We start from the raw sequence: 18,302 nt of genomic DNA, 5'->3' as shown, positions 1-18,302 counted from the left end.
AAAGAAGAAAGTAAAAAATAAGACACTCGAAAATGTTATCATTCGGTTGGTGATGACTCAAGTGTATTCACTTTGAGAAAATTCATTGAGCTGTGTGCTTATGATCTAAGTGATTTCTGGATGTGTGTTCTTCAATTTTTAAAAAAAGTTAAAACAAATCGTACCTCCCCCAAATAATTATTGTTATTATTCAGTAAACATAAGATCTATCTATCTGTGTCTTACAGGCATTGTTTTAGTCAGGGTTCTCCAAAGAAACATAACAATAGTATGTATACACAGGGGGAGAGAGGGAGAGAGAGAGAGAGAGAGAGAGAGAGAGAGAGAGAGAGAGAGGGAGAGAGAGAGAAGGATTTATTTTAAGGAATTGTTTTTCACGATTGTGGACGCTGACAAGTCCAAATTCTGCAGGGTAGACAGGCAGGTTGCAGACCTGACGAGGAGCTGGTGTTGCAGTTCAAGTCCCAAAGGCAGTATCTTGGCAGAATTCCCTCTTCTTCTAGGGAGGTTGGTCTTTTTTAATTAAGGCCTTCGACTGATTGGATGAGGCCCACCCATGTTATGGAGGGTAATCTGCTTTATTCAGAGACAACTGGTTTAAATATTAATCTCATCTAAAAAACAAAATAAAATACCTTCACAGAAATAGCTAGTATAATGTTTGACCAAACAGCTGGGCACTGTGGCCTAGCCAAGTGGACACACAGAGTTAACCCTTATGGCCATGTACCTGGGTAGAGAGACGGAAGGATGGATGGATATTTGGGTGGCAAATGGATGGATGGAAATAATTTTATGTAAGCATGACTTTCTGCTTCAGATTATTTCACAGAATGGATGTACCATGGTTTATCTAACATTCTTCATTTTGGAGCACTTTGTTTAATTCCTGTTTCAGTCATGTCGACATGGGCATCTTTGCCGCCTGCGAGTGTGGCTCAGCCCCCACCCACACGGCGGCAGGAGAATTGGGTCCCTCAGGGAGTCCTCGGTCAGGCTCACACTTGACTCCCACTGCCTTTGTGGTTTCAGATCGGAAGAGCCCTCTCCCCAGTGGCTAAAGGAGCTGAAATCCAAGAAGAGGCAAAGCTTGTATGAAAACCAAGCTTGAGCAGGTATGAGGGGCTCTGGAGGGGAGACCCGGACAGAGCCTGCAACCTGAGGAGCAGGGGACTTGGGCCGGGAGGCCAAGGCTCAGAGACTTGGGATGCTGTACCCTGGAAAAGAGAAGGGAAAATGTGGTTGAGGGTGTTTGGGGTTCCCGTAAAGAGGGTGGCAATGATCTGCTTCTTCTTAGGGAAAAAAAAAACACAGTTGGACGGCCTGGGGTGGGTGGAAAGGGCATGGACTCTGGTCTCACGCCCTTGCCCAGCCCTTCTCACTGCATCTCAGGCCCCCTTTATAAATTGAACGGGCAGGACGGCTTAATCTGAAATGTCCCCAATTTCTACAGTCCTATACAACCTGTATAGTTAAAAATTAATTTGAAAAAAAAAAGAAATTAAAAAATCGAACGATTAGATATGCCCTGATGTGGGCCCCAAATGATTTAACTTCTTGAACTTTAGTTTGCCCATCTGTAAAATGGGGTAGCAGCGCCCATGTTGCCGAGCGGTCCAGAGGGCTCCCTGAGAATGGACCGGAAGTCCCTGGGGGAGGAACACATAGCTCTTGCTCCGTCAGAGTCAGCTTTGCTCTGAGCAGCACAGGAGACCCACCACCCGTTCTCCACAAACCTGAAATCCAGAAAGCTCGCAAAACGAAGCACCTCCATCCCTTATTTAGTGACAAAACCTGACCTGCATGGATAAAATACTATTTAGACTCTGTTTTCCCCATTTTATATGAATATCCATACATAATACTGCAAGCATATTATATGCTTAATTATGGGGGTGTTGCATAATGTATGTATGTATTATATGTTACATAATATTTACATATAAGCATATATATGTCTGTATATATGTATCTAACAAACTCAAAATTTCTAAATTCCCCAATAAACCTATGCTCTAGGATTTCAGATAAGGGATCAGAGCCTGTGTTTATTTGATGCTCAGTGCTGTACGCACGATATCTCAGTGAAGCTTCCGGCCATCCATTTGAGGACACCACCGACGCTGGCACCCTGACCTGACCCTAAATTTCACGTTCATTCCATCATATCCAGCCGCCTGCCACCTTCCCCATCCCACCCCTCAAAAAAGAAAAGTCATCTTTCCTGGCCTGTAGCTTGTGGGGTGGCTGCCTTGGGGAGCACCAGAAAAGTGTTTAGGGCTCGATGATGGGGAGAAATGGCATCTCTTGTTCCCCCTGCTGACACCAGGACTGTCCTTTCCTCTCCAGACAGGGGCCACTGCCACGTCTAATGAACAAGCCTTAACTGTCAGTACCCGAAGACGAGGTCCCGCTGCTGCTGTTGCTTCCTGCACACACCTGGGCCCTTCCGGTCGGTCAGTCTGTCGGTCGGGTGGAGAAGGCTTCCCAATGCCCCCCCTCGCCACAGGCTCTCCCGGACGGATGGGGCAGGAAGGCTCACCCTCCACGAGCACGTGCTCTGTCTCCCCGGACAGCACTTCAGGCTGGGAAAGAAGCCAAGCGGCCCAGAAATGTCCATGCTGGTGGTTTGGTTTTGTTTTGTTTAATGTAAAAATGTGCGTTTCTACCCATTTTAAACCCCTGCAGCAGCTCCAGGAACATGGATGTAAGGCTGGACCGTCTCCCCTGGGTTCTGAGTCGTGAAAGCGCCTCTTCCCCCCGACCCCCACCCAGGGCTGGTCTTTTTTTGGAAGGACATTTCCAAGGAAGATGAAACCATACATTTCCTGCGGTAACTGTGGTCCCAGCAGTACCACCGGGCTGGGGGCTTTGATCGCTCCTTTGGCGAATTCCTTCTCCCTCTCGAAGAATCAGCAGTTCTGATCTTTAAACACACCTGCCCTCATCCTTTCAAGTGTATTTATCCTCCCAGTGGGGCTGTGTGCAGAGCTTGCCTGTTCCATTGTACATCACGTTTTGTTTGCTTTAGAAGGTGATAAAGCAATAATCCAGCCAACTTTCTTTGAAATTTGATATGTATATATGTTTTTATGTTAAAGAACAGGAGGAGAGGCGTGTGAATAGTTTGCTTGAAGTATCCAATCATCTCAGGTTATCTTATCCCTACCCCAAGCTTTTTAAAAATTCTGATTGTCACCCTGGTGTACACTTTCCTGGTTTCTATTCATCCGAGCTCTGATTTCTGTAGGGTGACCTTTGTCCCTTGGCCTCAAGGTTCAAAAAACTGCAGCCCAAATGGCAGTGCCTTTCCCTCCCAAACATCAGACCCACCCGAGAGGCTTTTTCTCCAAAGTCCCTTTCTGAACACAACCTGAGCTGCTGGCATAAAAGATCTATTCCCAGTCGGTCTCAGGACAAACGATGAATGAGGGGTCCTTTTTGTTTCTTCTCACCTCTTCTTTCTACCCAACCTCCCCCCAATTCTACCTGACCAGGTGCTTTTTCTAGGTCCAAATGCAGGAAGGGAGGGTCTTGCTGAAAGCCCTTCTCTGGAGGGGAGTCCCCCCGACCCCCAGCCCAGGAACTCTGGACAGACTTGCTAGACGCTAGGTAACCAAGTATAGGCTTGCCTTGCCTCTTTTTTTTTCTTGGCAACTCTAAGCTCATTCCCAGGAATCTCCAAGACCTCTGGGGTCTCCAGTCATGGCTACTCTGTCCTTGTTTTTGGAAATCCTCCACACCAGCCTTCTCCACCTCTTGAGCCCAAGGCCCCAGCAGTCATCCCAGGGATAGCCGGCCCACCGCCACGTCTGGAGTTGCCATAAACTTTGTGCCAACCTTGCCCGGGAGACACCCATGTGTGAGAGAGTTGCTTGGGCAGTTCACAGGGCAGCCTGTGATTGCTGAGGGGCACTGGGGCTGAGCTTCTTAATGGATCCTTGCTCGGCAATGGACTTCCCAAGAGGTGAAAGTCTCTCCTAATAAATCCATTCTTTGCAAATGGTGTCAAAACCTGCTTCCCTTCTCCCTGGCCACCCCTCCTTCAGTCTCTGTTTGTCTCCTCAGCTCTTCCTCCCTTATCTCCCATTACCACCTCCTTCCTCTCTTGGGTATGGCAGGATGGAGACCAGTCCCGTCTCTGCAGGTTAAGACAAACACCCGGGCCCGAGAGGGGCTGTGGTTCAGCACCATGGACAGTGACCGAGGTGGGGGTGAGAGGCCCTCCCTCCCCGAGTCCTGTTGGCTGAGCTTTGGCTACCGGATGGGCGGTTGTTGGAGCCCGTCTCCCGGGCAACCTTGTGCATCTGGAAACCTGTGTGTCTGGAGCTCTGGTCCTGCTCGATCACAGTTTGTATCCTCTTCATTCCCTGAGTTTGTGGTCAGTCCGCTCTCTCTGGCCATTTGGGGATTTAATCCTTTCAGGAACCGCTTCAGCTGATTTTCCTTTCTTACTCTTCAGAGATCCAGTTCATGTTTCATTTCAGTTTTGCTGTAGTGTCCAGGTCAGCAGGTCCTCTAGACACTCCTAGTGTGCTGTGACCCTGACGTCTCTTCTCGCCCGCTGTCTTTCTTTGCCTTTCTCAAGGTGGGAAGGCCCCTTGGTACCATCTTAGGCAGTAGGAAGCCTCTTGCTCTGTTCAGTCAGTATAGTGGTACTCACCATGCAAAACTCTCAGTTTTGAATTAGTCATGTTTCATCCCATGTTTACCCAACAGGAAAGACAAACACTTGAAAACAAGATTGACCTGGAGGTCTTCTGCCTAATCTCCCACACCTGGATTGGAAATAAAAATCCGTTTAATTCCTTGGTGATGAGGACATACAAAGTCCACCCCTTGAAACTGACTACAGCAGCCTCATCCCTTCACCGCTGAGCAGACAATCACGGTGGGTCAGGAGCGGCCTACTCAGTGCAGGCTCCCGTAAGCCCTGGCTCCCGCGATGATCAGTACAATGAAGTTCGCAGCAACTGATGCTTAGAGCCTTTGCAGATAGCCAGGCAAACGGGTTCTTTATTTCTCCTCTTTCTAAGCCAGATGAGCTCTTGGGGGCTAAGCAAGGGGTTGTATGATAGTTTCTTGAGTTTGCCTGGAGCCACCTTTGGAAATCTGTCTCCTTTTAAACTAACTTAATATGCCTTAATCATTTGTATGCAATCAGGTCACCCGCCCTCATCCAGCCCTCCTCCCCTGGGCCTTTGGCTTTCTTTAAATGAGAGTTTTATACAGAATGCATCAAAAATAAGATGGACAGATAGGTGATTTTTTAAATTTAAATTATACTCTCTCTCTCTCACACACTCTCTCTCTCCCCCTCCATCCCCCCACACCCTCTTTGCACATCAGCGTTTTGAGAGCCGGTCTTTTGATAAGTCCATATCTTTTTCCCCTCCAGTAGATCCCCTTCTTCATGGTCTCTTGCCTAATGTAACAGAAGCCTTTGGCCTGTACGATTCCATGGTGAGGCCTCAAAAATCAGTGTTGTGGAGAATCTCTCAGTACCACCAGAGAAACTCCAGTGGAAGAGAAGCCTCACGAAACCCCAGTGGAGTTTAGAGTGTTGGGGGCTTTGAGTGACGCTGCCCTGACGGCCTCCTGTTGTCTGGGGTTCGGGCAAAGGACAATCAGATGGGGAGGTTTCGCAGGGGACAAGCAAAGTCATGTGCTTTCAGACAAATGTGTTTTCCCTTGTGCTTCCCGGGAAGAAGTGAGGCCAACTCTAGGTATCGGAATAGAGGTGAGCCTGAGGTCTTCAACCTTAGAGGCCGTGCAGGGGATTTGGAAAAACCTTAGGCGTGATCTCCCTGAAGGAGACCTCAGCTGCTCCCACCTGGCACTGACAGCTGCCTTGTCCATTTACATTTTTCATCACGGTACCCCCAGACTGCCCCAGGAGCTAGGCATCGTTACAAAGCTAAAAAACCCACAGATGTGTCATTGGATCACCTCCAAAACAAAATGCTTGCTTAAAGGTGACGTGGGCCTGCGTGGAAGACAGCGTCCCACCCCAAGGAGAGGACTCTCAAGCCAGCCGCTCCCTCTCTCCTCCTCCATCCCTGTGGTCCCTCCCACACAGCCCTGTCCCTTAATACAGGAAGCTAGATGACGGTTGTCTTTGTGTAAACTAGCATTTCAGGGTGAGGTCTGCAGGGAGGTGGGAGAAAAACTCTATCCACTGGGAATTGCGCCGCCTCCAATTTATGCCGTGGCAAGTCACTACAGTAATGGAGAATCCTTCTATAGCCTCCGACTGTGCCTTTCCTCCTCCAACATGTGATAAAACAGGAAAGCAAAAACAAAACCCCATGGCATCGTGATTCCATGGAGTAGGAGGGAGCCACTTAAGGGAGAGGGGACCTGCCCCACATCTGGAAGGGGGTCCACCTTGGGCCCCACCCCCTTAGGGAGTGATGGATCTGAGCCCTGTGCTGAGAAGCTGCCAGGAGTTACCCTGTTGGAATTCTGGGCAAGTCGAGGGTCTGGAAACATAGAACCACATAGAAAACCGGTAGGCATGAATGTGCTGAGTCTTGGTCTGTATCTCCTTTGGCCCCCATCACCCCTCTAGAGATTTCTTTCTTTTGTCTAGGTTGGTTCCTGCAGGGAGGGGGCCAGAAAACCAGGTTCCTGGAAAGTCAGCCTGAGATTTCCAGCAAGGTAACCTCTCAGCCGCTCACTGCTCACCTCCCAGAATCTCCTTAAACGGTCACCCTCACACCTGGCACCACACCATCTCCCATGAATCAGCCTGGCACTGTTTTAACAATCTCCGGCGGCGTCACACCTGCTAAAAAAAAACCAACGTGATGCCGCTGTCTAAAGAATGAGCTCATCCCACATAGCCTTATAGATCCTGTAAATGCGGGGCTCACGAACGTCATCTGTTGTGTTACTGAAGATATTTTGTACCGTGTCGTTCCCTAAATCATACCAACGTCCTACAAGTCCTGCACTTCCCAGATGGTTATGAGCCTCAAAATGCTTTGCAAGATGGAGGGGGGAGTGGAAATATATATACGTACGCTATGTATTTTCCTAACCTTTCTTCTGGGTCCCTTCCTCCGATATTTGAGTCACGATCGTTAAGCAACTCGAGTCCTGTGTGCGAGAAAGTTGAAGCGTCCTGCCAGTTGGTGTCCTTGCAGTTGCCTTATGAACTCACAGGCTCCAGGAGTTCTGAACAGAAGGTGGTCGACCGGCACTTTATCCAGCCCCAGAAATGATCTCTAATCGTGTGACTGAGAATTCATCTAGAGAAACCTATATTTTTAACATCAAAACAAACGGGGCTTCCCGGACCTCACAGAGTATTGGATGTCTACCAGTACTTTTCTATTTTGTAACTGTAAAGAGGTTTCGTACGCACAGCAGAGCAGTTGGGAATCTGGTCGACTGCCCTAAAACAAAATGACCTTTGCATGTACAAAGACGTTGCATTCAGACTCTGAAAGCAGCAAATAAAGCTTTGACGCGAGCTGCACTGGAGACGTCAGCGTGTCGGTGTGTGAATGAATGGACTCCCCCATGCATGCGTGCCTGTCCCCAGCTGAGTCAGCCTCTCCCGCTGCGCCGAGCTGGGGGCCGGACGGAGGGAGGGTGCAGCAGGGGTCCTGGGAAGGGGGTCCAAAGCAGGATCTCCATTCGACGTGGGGTTGGGTCCTCATTCTGCCTCCTCCTGGCTGTGGGGTGTCTCTGGACCCCCCTGGTTCTCCAGAATGGGGGTGGTGACAGCGATAATAGTGGGCAAAAGTTAAAGGCAGTGGCTCTCAGCTGGGTGGATTGTGTCCCCCGCACGACATCTGGCAATGACAGGAGATGATGTTTTAGTTATCACAAGGAGGGAAGGGAGATGCTACTGGCATCTAGTGGGTGGAGGCCAGGGATGTTGCTTAGCCTTGTACACCGTGCAGGACAGCCGTCACACCCCATCGCACAGAATGATCCGGCCCCAGATGGCAGTAGGGCCAGGATTGAGAACTCTAGGTTAAAGAAATGCGGCCCAGGAAATCTGGGCATATAGTAGGTCTTCAGGGTCCTAAAGGAACTGATGGGCGCTGGGGAGTCAGGCCTGATAGGCTGTCGCACCTCTGTCTTCCCCCTTATATCCCCAGCAGGTGGCGGCTGCATCCCAGGTTAAGGGGTTGAGACCAGCTCTGCTTTCCGTGGACACCAGAAGGAAGCAGCCTCTTGGTTTGAACTGTCAACAGTAGGCAGGATCCTCAGTGATTAAAAGCTAGAAGGTAGCGCTGTGCTGAGTGTTTTGCTTTCATGATCTCTCAATGGCTCGAGGAGAGAGAAGCTTCTCCATTTACAGATGAAGAGGCTGTGATTCTGACCTTCATTCGCTCACCCAAGGTCACACAAGTCCACCTGTTTCCAGAGCCCAGCTGTCACCCACACCTCCAGGGATGCAAGGAGGTTGGGTTTTATGCCGACTTGAGAATGTTAGCCAAAAACAAACAGCAAAAGAAAACCCTCTTGGTTAACAATTTACCCCTTTGCCCTCTCAGCAATCATTAAATACAGGTTCCCCTCCACTATCCGAAAGCAGAGTGCTCCTCTGAAACCTTTCCTAGGCTTCAATGGCATAAATTGAAGAAGCAACTACCTGAGGACACATCTTGCTCACAGATGCACAGAAGAAATGGAGATAAAGCGCAGATGCTCTCAGACACTGTTCGAAGCTCTGGCCGCTTGAAGCTGAGATACTGAGTGTGGTTCCCACGGAAGGCACTTGGTGGCGCCACTCGCTGCTTGGGGCTCACCTCGCCACTGTCATGGCTCGTTATAAAATGAACACAGCGTGATTTTTGCTATTCACCCTTTTTTTGTAAAAGCAGAAATTCTCTGGATTTCTTTCCGTTAAAAAGACAGGTACCAACGTAGGTCTTTCATTAAAGCAAAGTAGCTTAAGGAAAACTTTCGAAAAGCCAGGAAATGCTGGTAGCTATCACAGGCAAAATTATACTTTGTTAAGCACACGCACGAAATGCGTGGATTTTTTTTTTTTTTTTGGTCATAAATAAAGGGACTATCGTGATCATCGTTATTTCTATTTAGGCTAAGAGCTGGGCCCTGGAGGAGGCCAACCCCTTCTCTGCTGTGTGACCCTGGGTGAGTGACTCCACATCTCTGAACTGTTTCCCCCTCTATAAAGTGGAGATCATAATTCCTCCCCTAAAGAGGGCTGCGTGAGGATTGAACACACTGCTCATGAAGCTGGCCCAGTGCCGTGCACATAGTAGGTCTTCAATAAATGGTCACTGTTATTTGTCAATGTATAACGAAATGTGTAACGAAAATGAATCTTTGTATAACGAATCTTCTGTATAACGAAAATGAATCTTTGTTGGGTCTGTTACCACATCTCGTGGAAACGTTTGGGTGGATTTACACGCAACTTGGAGGGTATGTTCAGGGTGATCTGACTTAAAATTTAGGCCACATGGCACATGGGGAAATTGAGAGATCCTAGGACCCCTCACTTTAAGACCTGGAGCCATTCCAAGGATGTCATGCACCTCAATAGGAAGATGGTGGAGCTGAGAAGCCAAAGGAAGGAAGTTGAAGACACTGAAGTCTTTACACCCCGATGCCCCCTGCCTGGTGCTGCCGGGCTTACCACAAAGCTGATGCGGTCCGTCTGCCCCCAGGAAGTCATCAGAGGCCACGGCTGAGGACACAGAGGCATGGGGGCCTCCCTGGGCCTGCTATTGGGGTGAAGTGACCTGCACAGAATCAGGTGGACAGGGCGCTGCCTCAGCAATCCCGGATGTGCTGGGCTGTCAGAAAACGCCCATAAATAGGACGGTCCCTGCAGAAGCAGACTGAGTCTGCAGACAGCATCGGCCCCTCTGTTCTTCTCAAGGCGACTGCAACAGGTTCATTCTGGGTATGCGGGGAGACAGAGGCAGGCCCGGACCTTGGTGGTCTCCGGGGGGGGCATGCACAGCTGGCCCCCTGCACCAACCGGGGATCCACGTGAGGGCTGGAGCCAAGAGGGAGGACGCAGGACAGTGAGCAAGCCAGCTGGTGTCTGAGGGGGTGCGCAGGGTCGAGCCCTTGGCTGTGAGCTCAGGGCAGGGGGCCTACGAAGACTGAGCACCGCTGAGGAAGGGGAATGGGCAAACTGGGGGCCTGCCACATCTGCTGAGAATCCTCTGTGAGCTGGACCTCCATGAGCTGGACCAGGTCCTGTTTCCTGCTGAGGCTGGACACAGGCAGACAGACAGCCCGCAGGCTACGCATCCCTGGGCCTGTGTCCTGAGTATATGGGCCACGCAGCCCATCTACTTCCAGGAATGTGGGGTGTAGCTGAGGCCACTGTGGATGTCTGAAATGGGCACATGTGTGTGCAAGAAAGAGGGGGCTGTGTTTGTGCAACAGGTGGGAAGTGACTGTGTACAGTGACCACGGGAGCTTGTGTGTGTGTGTACACGTGCGTGCACCTGTGCGTGTGCTGATAAGCAGGGAAACAGTCCTATGTGTCTGTGTGTGCGGCATCAAGACAGTCCTTCCACGTGACTAGTGCAGGCCCAGTGGTGTGTGGCACAGTCCCTAGGGATGAAGGGGAGCTGTCTGTCTGTTTGTGCCTGTGTCGCTTTAAGTGGCTGGATCAAAGTAAGTGCTCCATAAATGCATATGAAATGCATAAGTGAATGCAGAGAAACTGGACTGGAGCCGGTGTCCCAGGACCTGGTCCGGCATCATGCTTTCTCTAGATGTCTGTCTGTCCATCTCCCACCAGTCTGTGGTCTCTTCCTCTCCATCACCCAGCACAGGGCCAGGCACCAACTGGGTTCTCACAGAATCTTTGGCAAGTGAAGGAGTCAGTGAACAGAAGACTATACTGCTTGGGGTGCAGAGGCGGGAGAGATTCCTGTAGAGGAAACCCCAGGAACGCCCACCCTCTGAGCAGGGTCTGGAGGTGCTGTGTCCGCACAGAACTCCGGGTGTGGGGGAAGGGCACGCGCTTTGGAGCCCAGTCCCAGCCCCACCTCACTGGGCCTCGGGATTGCCCTCTGTAAAATGGGGATCCTGACCCCCCTGACTGTCCCGGTCCCTGTGGTCCATAGTAGATACTAAGGGGATGTTTGCTGAATGACTGAATGACCACATGTAGGTTGTGAGCAATGACCACATCTCAGAGGCAGCCAAGTTCTGTAGCTCAGCCTCGACTCCAGTCACGTCAACACCTGGTTTTGCCCGGGTGCACCTGGTGACTCCTTTGCCTTTGACTGAAGCCACAGGTGTTCCTGGGGCAATGGCGGAGCAGCACAGCGCGCCGGAACAGGCTGCCGCCGGCAAGAGCCACGGAGGCCTCGGGGGCGGCTACAAGGTACCAGGCAGGGAGGGGGTCCCGGGGGCTCTGGGCCCAGGGCCGCTCTTGGTCCTCGGGGTCAGCCTCCTGGCCAGGCAGCCTCTCTCCAGAAAGGAGCCACAACCCTTCTGGCCAGCTTGGACCGCGAGGACATGTCCCCGCCCTGCGATAAATTCACTTCATGGCTCTGCCCCATCGTTCCTCTTCTGTGTCCTCGTCTGCAAAATGGAACTGGTCACGCGCACCCTGCCAGTCTCAATGTGGGTTTCGGGAGACGCGGCACTGACTCTCCTGCCCGACCTTGGTCCAGTCCCCGGCCCTCTCTGGGCCTCAACAGCCCCACCTTTAAAGTGGGGATGGTACCCACACTCCTCAGTGCAAGAGCTCAACGCGTGTGCCAGTACCATGGCCAGCTAACAGAGGAATCTGAGAGCTGGGATTTGTTGGCTCTGTCATTTTTTTTTTTTTTTTTTTTTTTTTAGTTTTTGGCCGTGCTGCGTGGCATGTGGGATCTTAGTTCCTTGACCAGGGATCGAACCCGCGCCCCCTGCATTGGAAGCGCGGAGTCTTAACCACTGGACCGCCAGGGAAGTCCCGGCTCTGTCCTTTCTAAGCTATCCCGGGGGCTTTAATTTGAGATGGGGTCCGGGAATGAATTGACTAAGGAGATAACTGGGGGCTTTAACCAGAAGGGTGCACACCGGGAGGGGAAGAGCAGCAAAGAGGCCTGCCTGGCTCTGGGCCTGATTCGTGGGTGAATCAGCCTTGCCCTGTGGACCCCCAGCTTCCCCCTGGGGAGAGCTGCCCAGAGGCAGCCACCCACCAGAGAAGAGGGTATCACTGTCGGCCCTTCCTGGCTCCTTTTGGCATTTGGCTTTCCCCTGACCACTCCAGTGCTCGGGAGGAAAGAGCCAGCTGGCTTATTGAGTCCATGCCTCCACTTAACTTGCTGTGCGGCCCAGGACGTTTTCTGAGCCTCCCTTGACCCTTGTATAAAATGACCAGAGCCAATGCTCCCCGGGACCTGCTATGAAGATAGTTTGTGCTTCTAGGTGGGTGAAAGAGGCAAAACCTTCCTCTGCCTTTGCAACCACTTCCTCCGGGGTATAGGGACAGGTGAAGTTCAACTGCTGCAAACTGGAGTTTTATTTGTCCTACACAAGGCTTTTTAAATGGAGAAATTTCACATTAAGGAAATTACAGATTTCTGGCTTCTCTTGAAAAGCTTAGAAGGGGGCCCACAGTCCCTCCTATCCACAGCGGCTCCATTGCCCTACAGTAACCCTCTGGTTATTTTGGTCATTTTGCTTTACTTGATTTTGCACTGCCTCCGGCCAGATACCAAACTTGCAATCCCTGGATTAATGGGGGTTCCTGGAGGTGTTCCCCTCCATGGCCACCGGGGGGCAGGGCAGACCTGTGGCGGTGCTGGCTTCAGGCCTGTACCAGGCAGAGCTGAGGGAGCGGATGGCAGTACCTCCCTCCAAGGCCCTAAAGAGGACCTGGCAGGACACAGGCTGGGGCTGGGAACCCTGCCCCGGTGGGATGCTCAGGAGGCTGCCCTTCCAGGTGATCGTGTACGAAATGGAGAACTTCCAGGGCAAGCGGTGCGAGCTCTCGGCCGAGTGCCCCAACCTGACAGAAAGCCTGCTGGAGAAGGTGGGCTCCATCCAAGTGGAGTCGGGGCCGTGAGTACCTGCACCCCCAGCCCCTCCTCACAGCCCTGAGCCCTCTGGAAGTCGGGAGGTCCAGGATCGACCTCTAGATCTCTGTGGGGCCTTAGGCAACTCCCTTCCCATCTCTGGCCTCAGTTTTCCCACCTGTAAGATGAGAGCATTGAACTGTGATTTTCTTAGAATCCTTCTAACTCCCCATCTCTGAGGTCAGTAGCAGGGCACTGTGGAGAGAGAACAGAGGAAGACACCCAGCACCTAACTCAGTGCCTACTAGTGGGATTTAATAGTTTTAATAATGATGATAATATCTAAATTCTAATGTGCTTTTTATATCACTGAATCCCTCTTGACAGATGAAGAAACTGAGGCCAAAGTGGTCACGTGTCCTGTGCATGCCCACATGGCAAGCAGGAGTCCCAGCTGGACCCTGAATTTTTCAGGTGGAAAGTCCAGACTCTGGTACTACCCACTTGGGTGATCCTGGGCAAGGTGCTTCACCCTCTTGGCCTCTATTTTCTCATCTGTCAAATAGGATAATAAGGGTACATACATACTTCAGAGAGAGTTTTTGTGAAAGTGAATGGAAGGATGCACATAAATAATTACAATATAGGGCTTCCCTGGTGGCGCAGTGGTTGAGAGTCCGCCTGCCGATGCAGGGGACGCGGGTTCGTGCCCCGGTCCGGGAGGATCCCACATGCCGCGGAGCGGCTGGGCCCGTGAGCCATGGCCGCTGAGCCTGCGCGTCCGGAGCCTGTGCTCCACAACGGGAGAGGCCACAACAGTGAGAGGCCCACGTACCGCAAAAAAAAAAAAAAAATTACAATATAATAGTCATAATAGCACTAACAATATAATAGTAAGAAGAAGAAAAATAAGAGGAGGAGGAGGAGGGGCAGGAGAAGGAGGAAAAGGAGGAGATGTCTATGGAATACTTACTGTGTGCCAGGCATTGCATTTAAAATGTTTCTGAGAGACTTCCCTGTTGGCACAGTGGTTGAGAATCCGCCTGCCAATGCAGGGGACACGGGCTCGAGCCCTGGTCTGGGGAGATCCCACATGCCGTGGAGCAACTAAGCCCGTGCACCACAACTACCAAGCCTGCTCTCTAGAGCCCGCAAGCCACAACTATGGAGCCCGCGCTCCTAGAACCCGTGCTCTGCAACAAGAGAAGCCACCGCAATGAGAAGCCCACATACTGCAGTGAAGAGTAGCCCCCACTCGCTGCAATTAGAGAAAAGCCCGCGTGCAGCAATGAAGACCCAATGCAGCCAAAAAATGAAATTAAATAAATAAAAATAAAATAAAGAATAAAATAAAATGTTTCTGAGCAGCCTACACAGAGGCTGCACATAAAATAGATTCTCAAGACTCTTCCCCAGGATGGTTTTCTGACTCAGAGTCTCAACTCCCAGTATGTTCCAGCAGCTCCCTCAATACCAGGACCAGGGCTCAGTAGTAGCGTCAGAGGGAAGGTGCAGGGTCAAAAGTCAGCAGCTCTTCGGCACCCCCCTCACTAGTCTTGGGTCCTCCCGCAGGGCAGCAGAGGCGACCCAGGCCTCTTTCCTCCTGCAGGTGGCTGGCATTTGAGCGCAGGGCCTTCCGCGGGGAGCAGTATGTCCTGGAGAAGGGGGATTATCCTCGCTGGGACGCGTGGTCCAACAGCCACCGCGGTGACAGCCTCCTGTCCCTCCGGCCTCTGCAAATTGTGAGTATAGCGCCTAGAAGCAGGACGTGCCTGGAGCTCGTGAGGCAAGCTCCTTTCACAAGCTCAGCCGAGGGCTTGGCTGGCATTCTACATGAATAATTCTGTTCTCCTGCCACCCTCTCTGTGCCTCGGTGTCCCTGTCTGCTAAATGACGGAGTTTTTAACCAGACCTGAAAGGCCCCTCTTGGTTTCACGGCTCTCTGGCTCTAAAATTCCTAAGGAGACCAGCTCTGGGGGTGGGCGTTATTTGACTTAATTCTTTCCTGGAGCCTCCCTGCCCCCTGTTCTGGGCATGGGAGCAGCCGGTTCACCCCGTGGTCTTTGCCCCCAGGATGGTCCGGATCACAAGCTGCATCTCTTTGAGAACCCGGCTTTCGGCGGCCGCAAGATGGAGATAGTGGACGATGACGTGCCCAGCCTCTGGGCTCACGGCTTCCAGGACCGTGTGGCGAGCGTCCGGGCCATCAACGGGACGTAAGGGACCTGATCCCACTCTTGCCCCTGCCCTGTCCTCCAGTTGGCATGCCTCTGGCTCCACACAGAATCTTTGTTCACAATTTCCTACACAGCTGACGTTTCCTGCTCCTTCAGGTCTGGAGGCTCTTCACTCAAGTCAGTGCGTCTACACCAACCGTGCTCAAAGCCCCACTCAAGATCCCCCATGATGCGAATGTCCAATTGCTTGCATTCCTGTACCATTGGATATCCAGGAAGCCTTGACTTATAGACAGTTTTATCTTTTTTTTTAACCAAGTGAAGTCTGTCCCCCTTACCTGTCTCCATCAAAATCTTCACTCCTTTTCTGAACATCCCTAGGCCCTTGAACTCAGATATTTTTTTCCTTTTCGCAATCTTTGTCCTTCGTACCAGGGAACCCAGCCTGTAGGTAGGTGTGGCTTGAGTAGTACATAGGAGAACAGGCTCATCACCTCCCTCCTTCTAGGCTTGATATCTCTGTTAATACAATCTTAGGATCACCATCCCTTTGTCCAGGTGACTGTATCTCACTTGCAGGCTTGTGATCTGGGGTTGGGCCTTGAAAGGTGCCACCTCTACCTGATAATAATGTATTCAACGACTTTTTACTAAGTTATCACCTATGGTCAGGGCATGGGGGCAACAAGAACTATACAATTCCTCCCTCAAGAATTTCACAGTCTTATAGGGAGAGAGACAAGGAAAGAGTATTCGCCGTTCGTTGTGATCAGAATGGTGATGGGGGATGTACAGGGGCTTGAGGGTCCTGAGGGGGCACTTGGTTCAGCCTGGGGGTGTCAGGAAGGGCTTTCTGGAGGAGGAGATATCTGAATTGATATGTAAAGGATACTAATGAAAGAGGAGATGAAATAAGGTTGAGGCAAGGACAAGCATTCCAGGCAGAAGGAACAGCACGTGTAGAGGCTCAGAGACATGCAGGTTCAGGGAGAATAGAATAAGACAGGCTGGAGTGTGGGGTATAAAGAAGGAATGAGAGATGAGGCTAGAGGTGCTACGTGAAGAATCTTGTGGTCAGGATTAGGAGTTTGCGTTCATCCCGAGGGCACTGGGGAGCCAGGGAGGGATTTAGGCAGGTGGAGAGCATGATCAAACGCTGGTTTTAAAAAGACTCGGTCTGGCCGGAGGCAAGAGATTGGACCCTGACCATCCTCACCCCGACCTTGGTCTCCCTGCAGGTGGGTTGGCTACGAGTTCCCCGGCTACCGCGGCCGCCAGTACGTGTTTGAGCGGGGTGAGTACCGCCACTGGAACGAGTGGGACGCCAACCAGCCACAGCTGCAGTCTGTGCGCCGTATCCGCGACCAGAAGTGGCACAAGCGGGGCTGCTTCCTCAGCAGCTGAAGGGTGCCCGGGCCCCAGTGGCCCAGGCCCGCCCTGGGGGGCAGCAAGGGCAAGAAGAGGCGGCTCCAGGGCCGGGGTGAGGGCCTGTCTGGCCACCCTTCCCCAGAATCTGCTCAATAAAGCCTGGGGCCGGTCCCCCACATGCCATGTTCCTCCGTGTCACTTTCTGAGGGGGCTGGGCCCCAGGTAGAGCCCAGGGGAGGGGCAGGATGAAGGAGGCTGGGGCTTGAGGGTTCTGAGAGCCCCAAGGGAGGGCTGTGAGCTGTGCTTCCATTTGAGGGGCTGGTCCTTATCAGGCAGAACCACACGTGCATCCTGCCCCGATTTTGTGTCTGTCTGCCTGTGTCTCCATCTGTCAGTCCGTCCATCCATCCATCCATCCTTCTCATCTTCCTTCCATATTTCTATGTTTTCTTCTGTCCATTGATTTATCCATCCCTCCTTCTACCCACCCATCTTTCTACCCATTCTTTCAATTCTTCCTTCTATCCTCCCATCCACTCATCCCTCCATCCATCCATCTTACATCCCTCCCTCCCTCTGTCCATCCCTCCATCCCTCCCTCCCTCCCCCCCACCCATCCATCCATCCACTCATCCGTCCATCCGTCTACCCATCCATCCCTCTCATCCATCCATCCTTGCATCAGTCCTTTCGCCCATTAATCCATCCATCCTTCCTTTCTCCCATCCATCTGTCCATCATTCCCCCTCCATCTCTCTGTCTCTATTTTCACTAACTTATTCCACAAGTACCAGGCCCTGTTCAAGGCCTGAGGTCACAGCAGTGAACAAAGCAGAGTCCCGCCCACATAGAGCTCACCTTCTAGGAGAGACAGAACATAAATGAACAGGTAAAGTTTGAATATAATGTCAGGAGGTGGGAAGGGCTAAGGACAAGGAAGCGGGATACAAGGATGCAGAGTGATGGGGTCGCGGTCAGAGAACTCTGAGGAGGTGACATTTGACCTCAGACCTGAATGACCCATGAGAACATTCCAGGCGGAGGAAGAACAGACTTGAAGGTCATAGGCTGGAGTGCGGCTGAGTGATGGAGACACAGCAAGGAGGGTTAAGTAAGAGATGGGGAGGGGGTCAGAGAGGGCGTGCGGTCGGCATTTAGGACTCCACAGACTCTGGGAAAGTCTGACTCTTCTCCCGGGGGCAGGGGCCACGGAGAGTTTGAACGAGGCGAGACATGGTCTGTCTTTGGGTTTAATAGGAGCGCTCTGGCTGTGGCGCAGAGCAGAGACGGTGGGACCAAGGGGAAGCCGGGAGGCCGGTTGGGGGTCTCCTGCAGAGATCCGGGCGAGCCATGATGATATGGTGCCCCGACCCGCTCTCTTCCATGCATTGGTGACTGTCGCCCTGCCCAGAGATCTGCAGCCTCGGCTCAAGGGCTAAGCCCCCATCCCACCCGCCAGCCCTGAGCCTCGGTGGCTTCCTCCAGCCCAAGGGGGGACACCGTGGCTGCGCACGTGAGTCTCCTCTGCCGCCCGCTCCCCGCCCCCCTCCCCGCCATGGGAATAGGAGGGACTGTCCCGTCTGACAGTCAGGCCACAGCTGGCCTCCGGGGATCACCCCTTCCATCTCCAGGAGCCAATTCCGACCTTGCTCCCCTGTTGCCCCTGCAGCCTGTTCCAGCCTCCCGCAGCCTCCCCATGGCTAAAGGCCGCTGGTATGGGGGAGGCCTGGGGGGCCCCAGGAAGACATTAAATAAAATGGGGCAATTTTCAGTTACTTCAGCCTGTGTGCTT

General features: G+C 52.1%; 2 protein-coding genes across 4 annotated transcripts in view; both read left to right on the top strand.

The window, feature by feature from the left end:
- The window catches only part of KIAA1671 (KIAA1671 ortholog), a 127,397-nt gene extending 124,217 nt beyond the window's left edge, over positions 1-3,180 (top strand). For 2 of the 3 annotated variants that reach the window (XM_065889989.1, XM_065889988.1), the window contains exons 7-8: positions 1,033-1,115; positions 2,350-3,180. In XM_065889989.1, the coding sequence (XP_065746061.1) occupies positions 1,033-1,111 (79 nt within the window). In that variant the 3' untranslated portion in view covers positions 1,112-1,115; positions 2,350-3,180. Of the gene's footprint in view, positions 1-1,032; positions 1,116-2,349 lie in introns of those variants that run through there. The other variant, XM_065889987.1, reaches the window with a different exon arrangement.
- Positions 3,181-9,838: 6,658 nt separating this feature from the next.
- CRYBB3 (crystallin beta B3) lies at positions 9,839-16,691 on the top strand. The gene is made up of 6 exons (XM_065889786.1): positions 9,839-9,884; positions 11,253-11,341; positions 12,893-13,011; positions 14,575-14,707; positions 15,039-15,181; positions 16,381-16,691. The coding sequence occupies exons 2-6, from the start codon at positions 11,267-11,269 to the stop codon at positions 16,544-16,546; spliced, it is 636 nt and encodes a 211-aa protein (XP_065745858.1). The 5' UTR covers positions 9,839-9,884; positions 11,253-11,266; the 3' UTR covers positions 16,547-16,691.
- Positions 16,692-18,302: the final 1,611 nt, after the last annotated feature.

The sequence above is a fragment of the Phocoena phocoena genome, chromosome 13 (genome assembly GCF_963924675.1).
Source record: "Phocoena phocoena chromosome 13, mPhoPho1.1, whole genome shotgun sequence".
NCBI lineage: Eukaryota > Metazoa > Chordata > Mammalia > Artiodactyla > Phocoenidae > Phocoena > Phocoena phocoena.
This window is presented reverse-complemented; position numbering and strand designations above follow the sequence as displayed.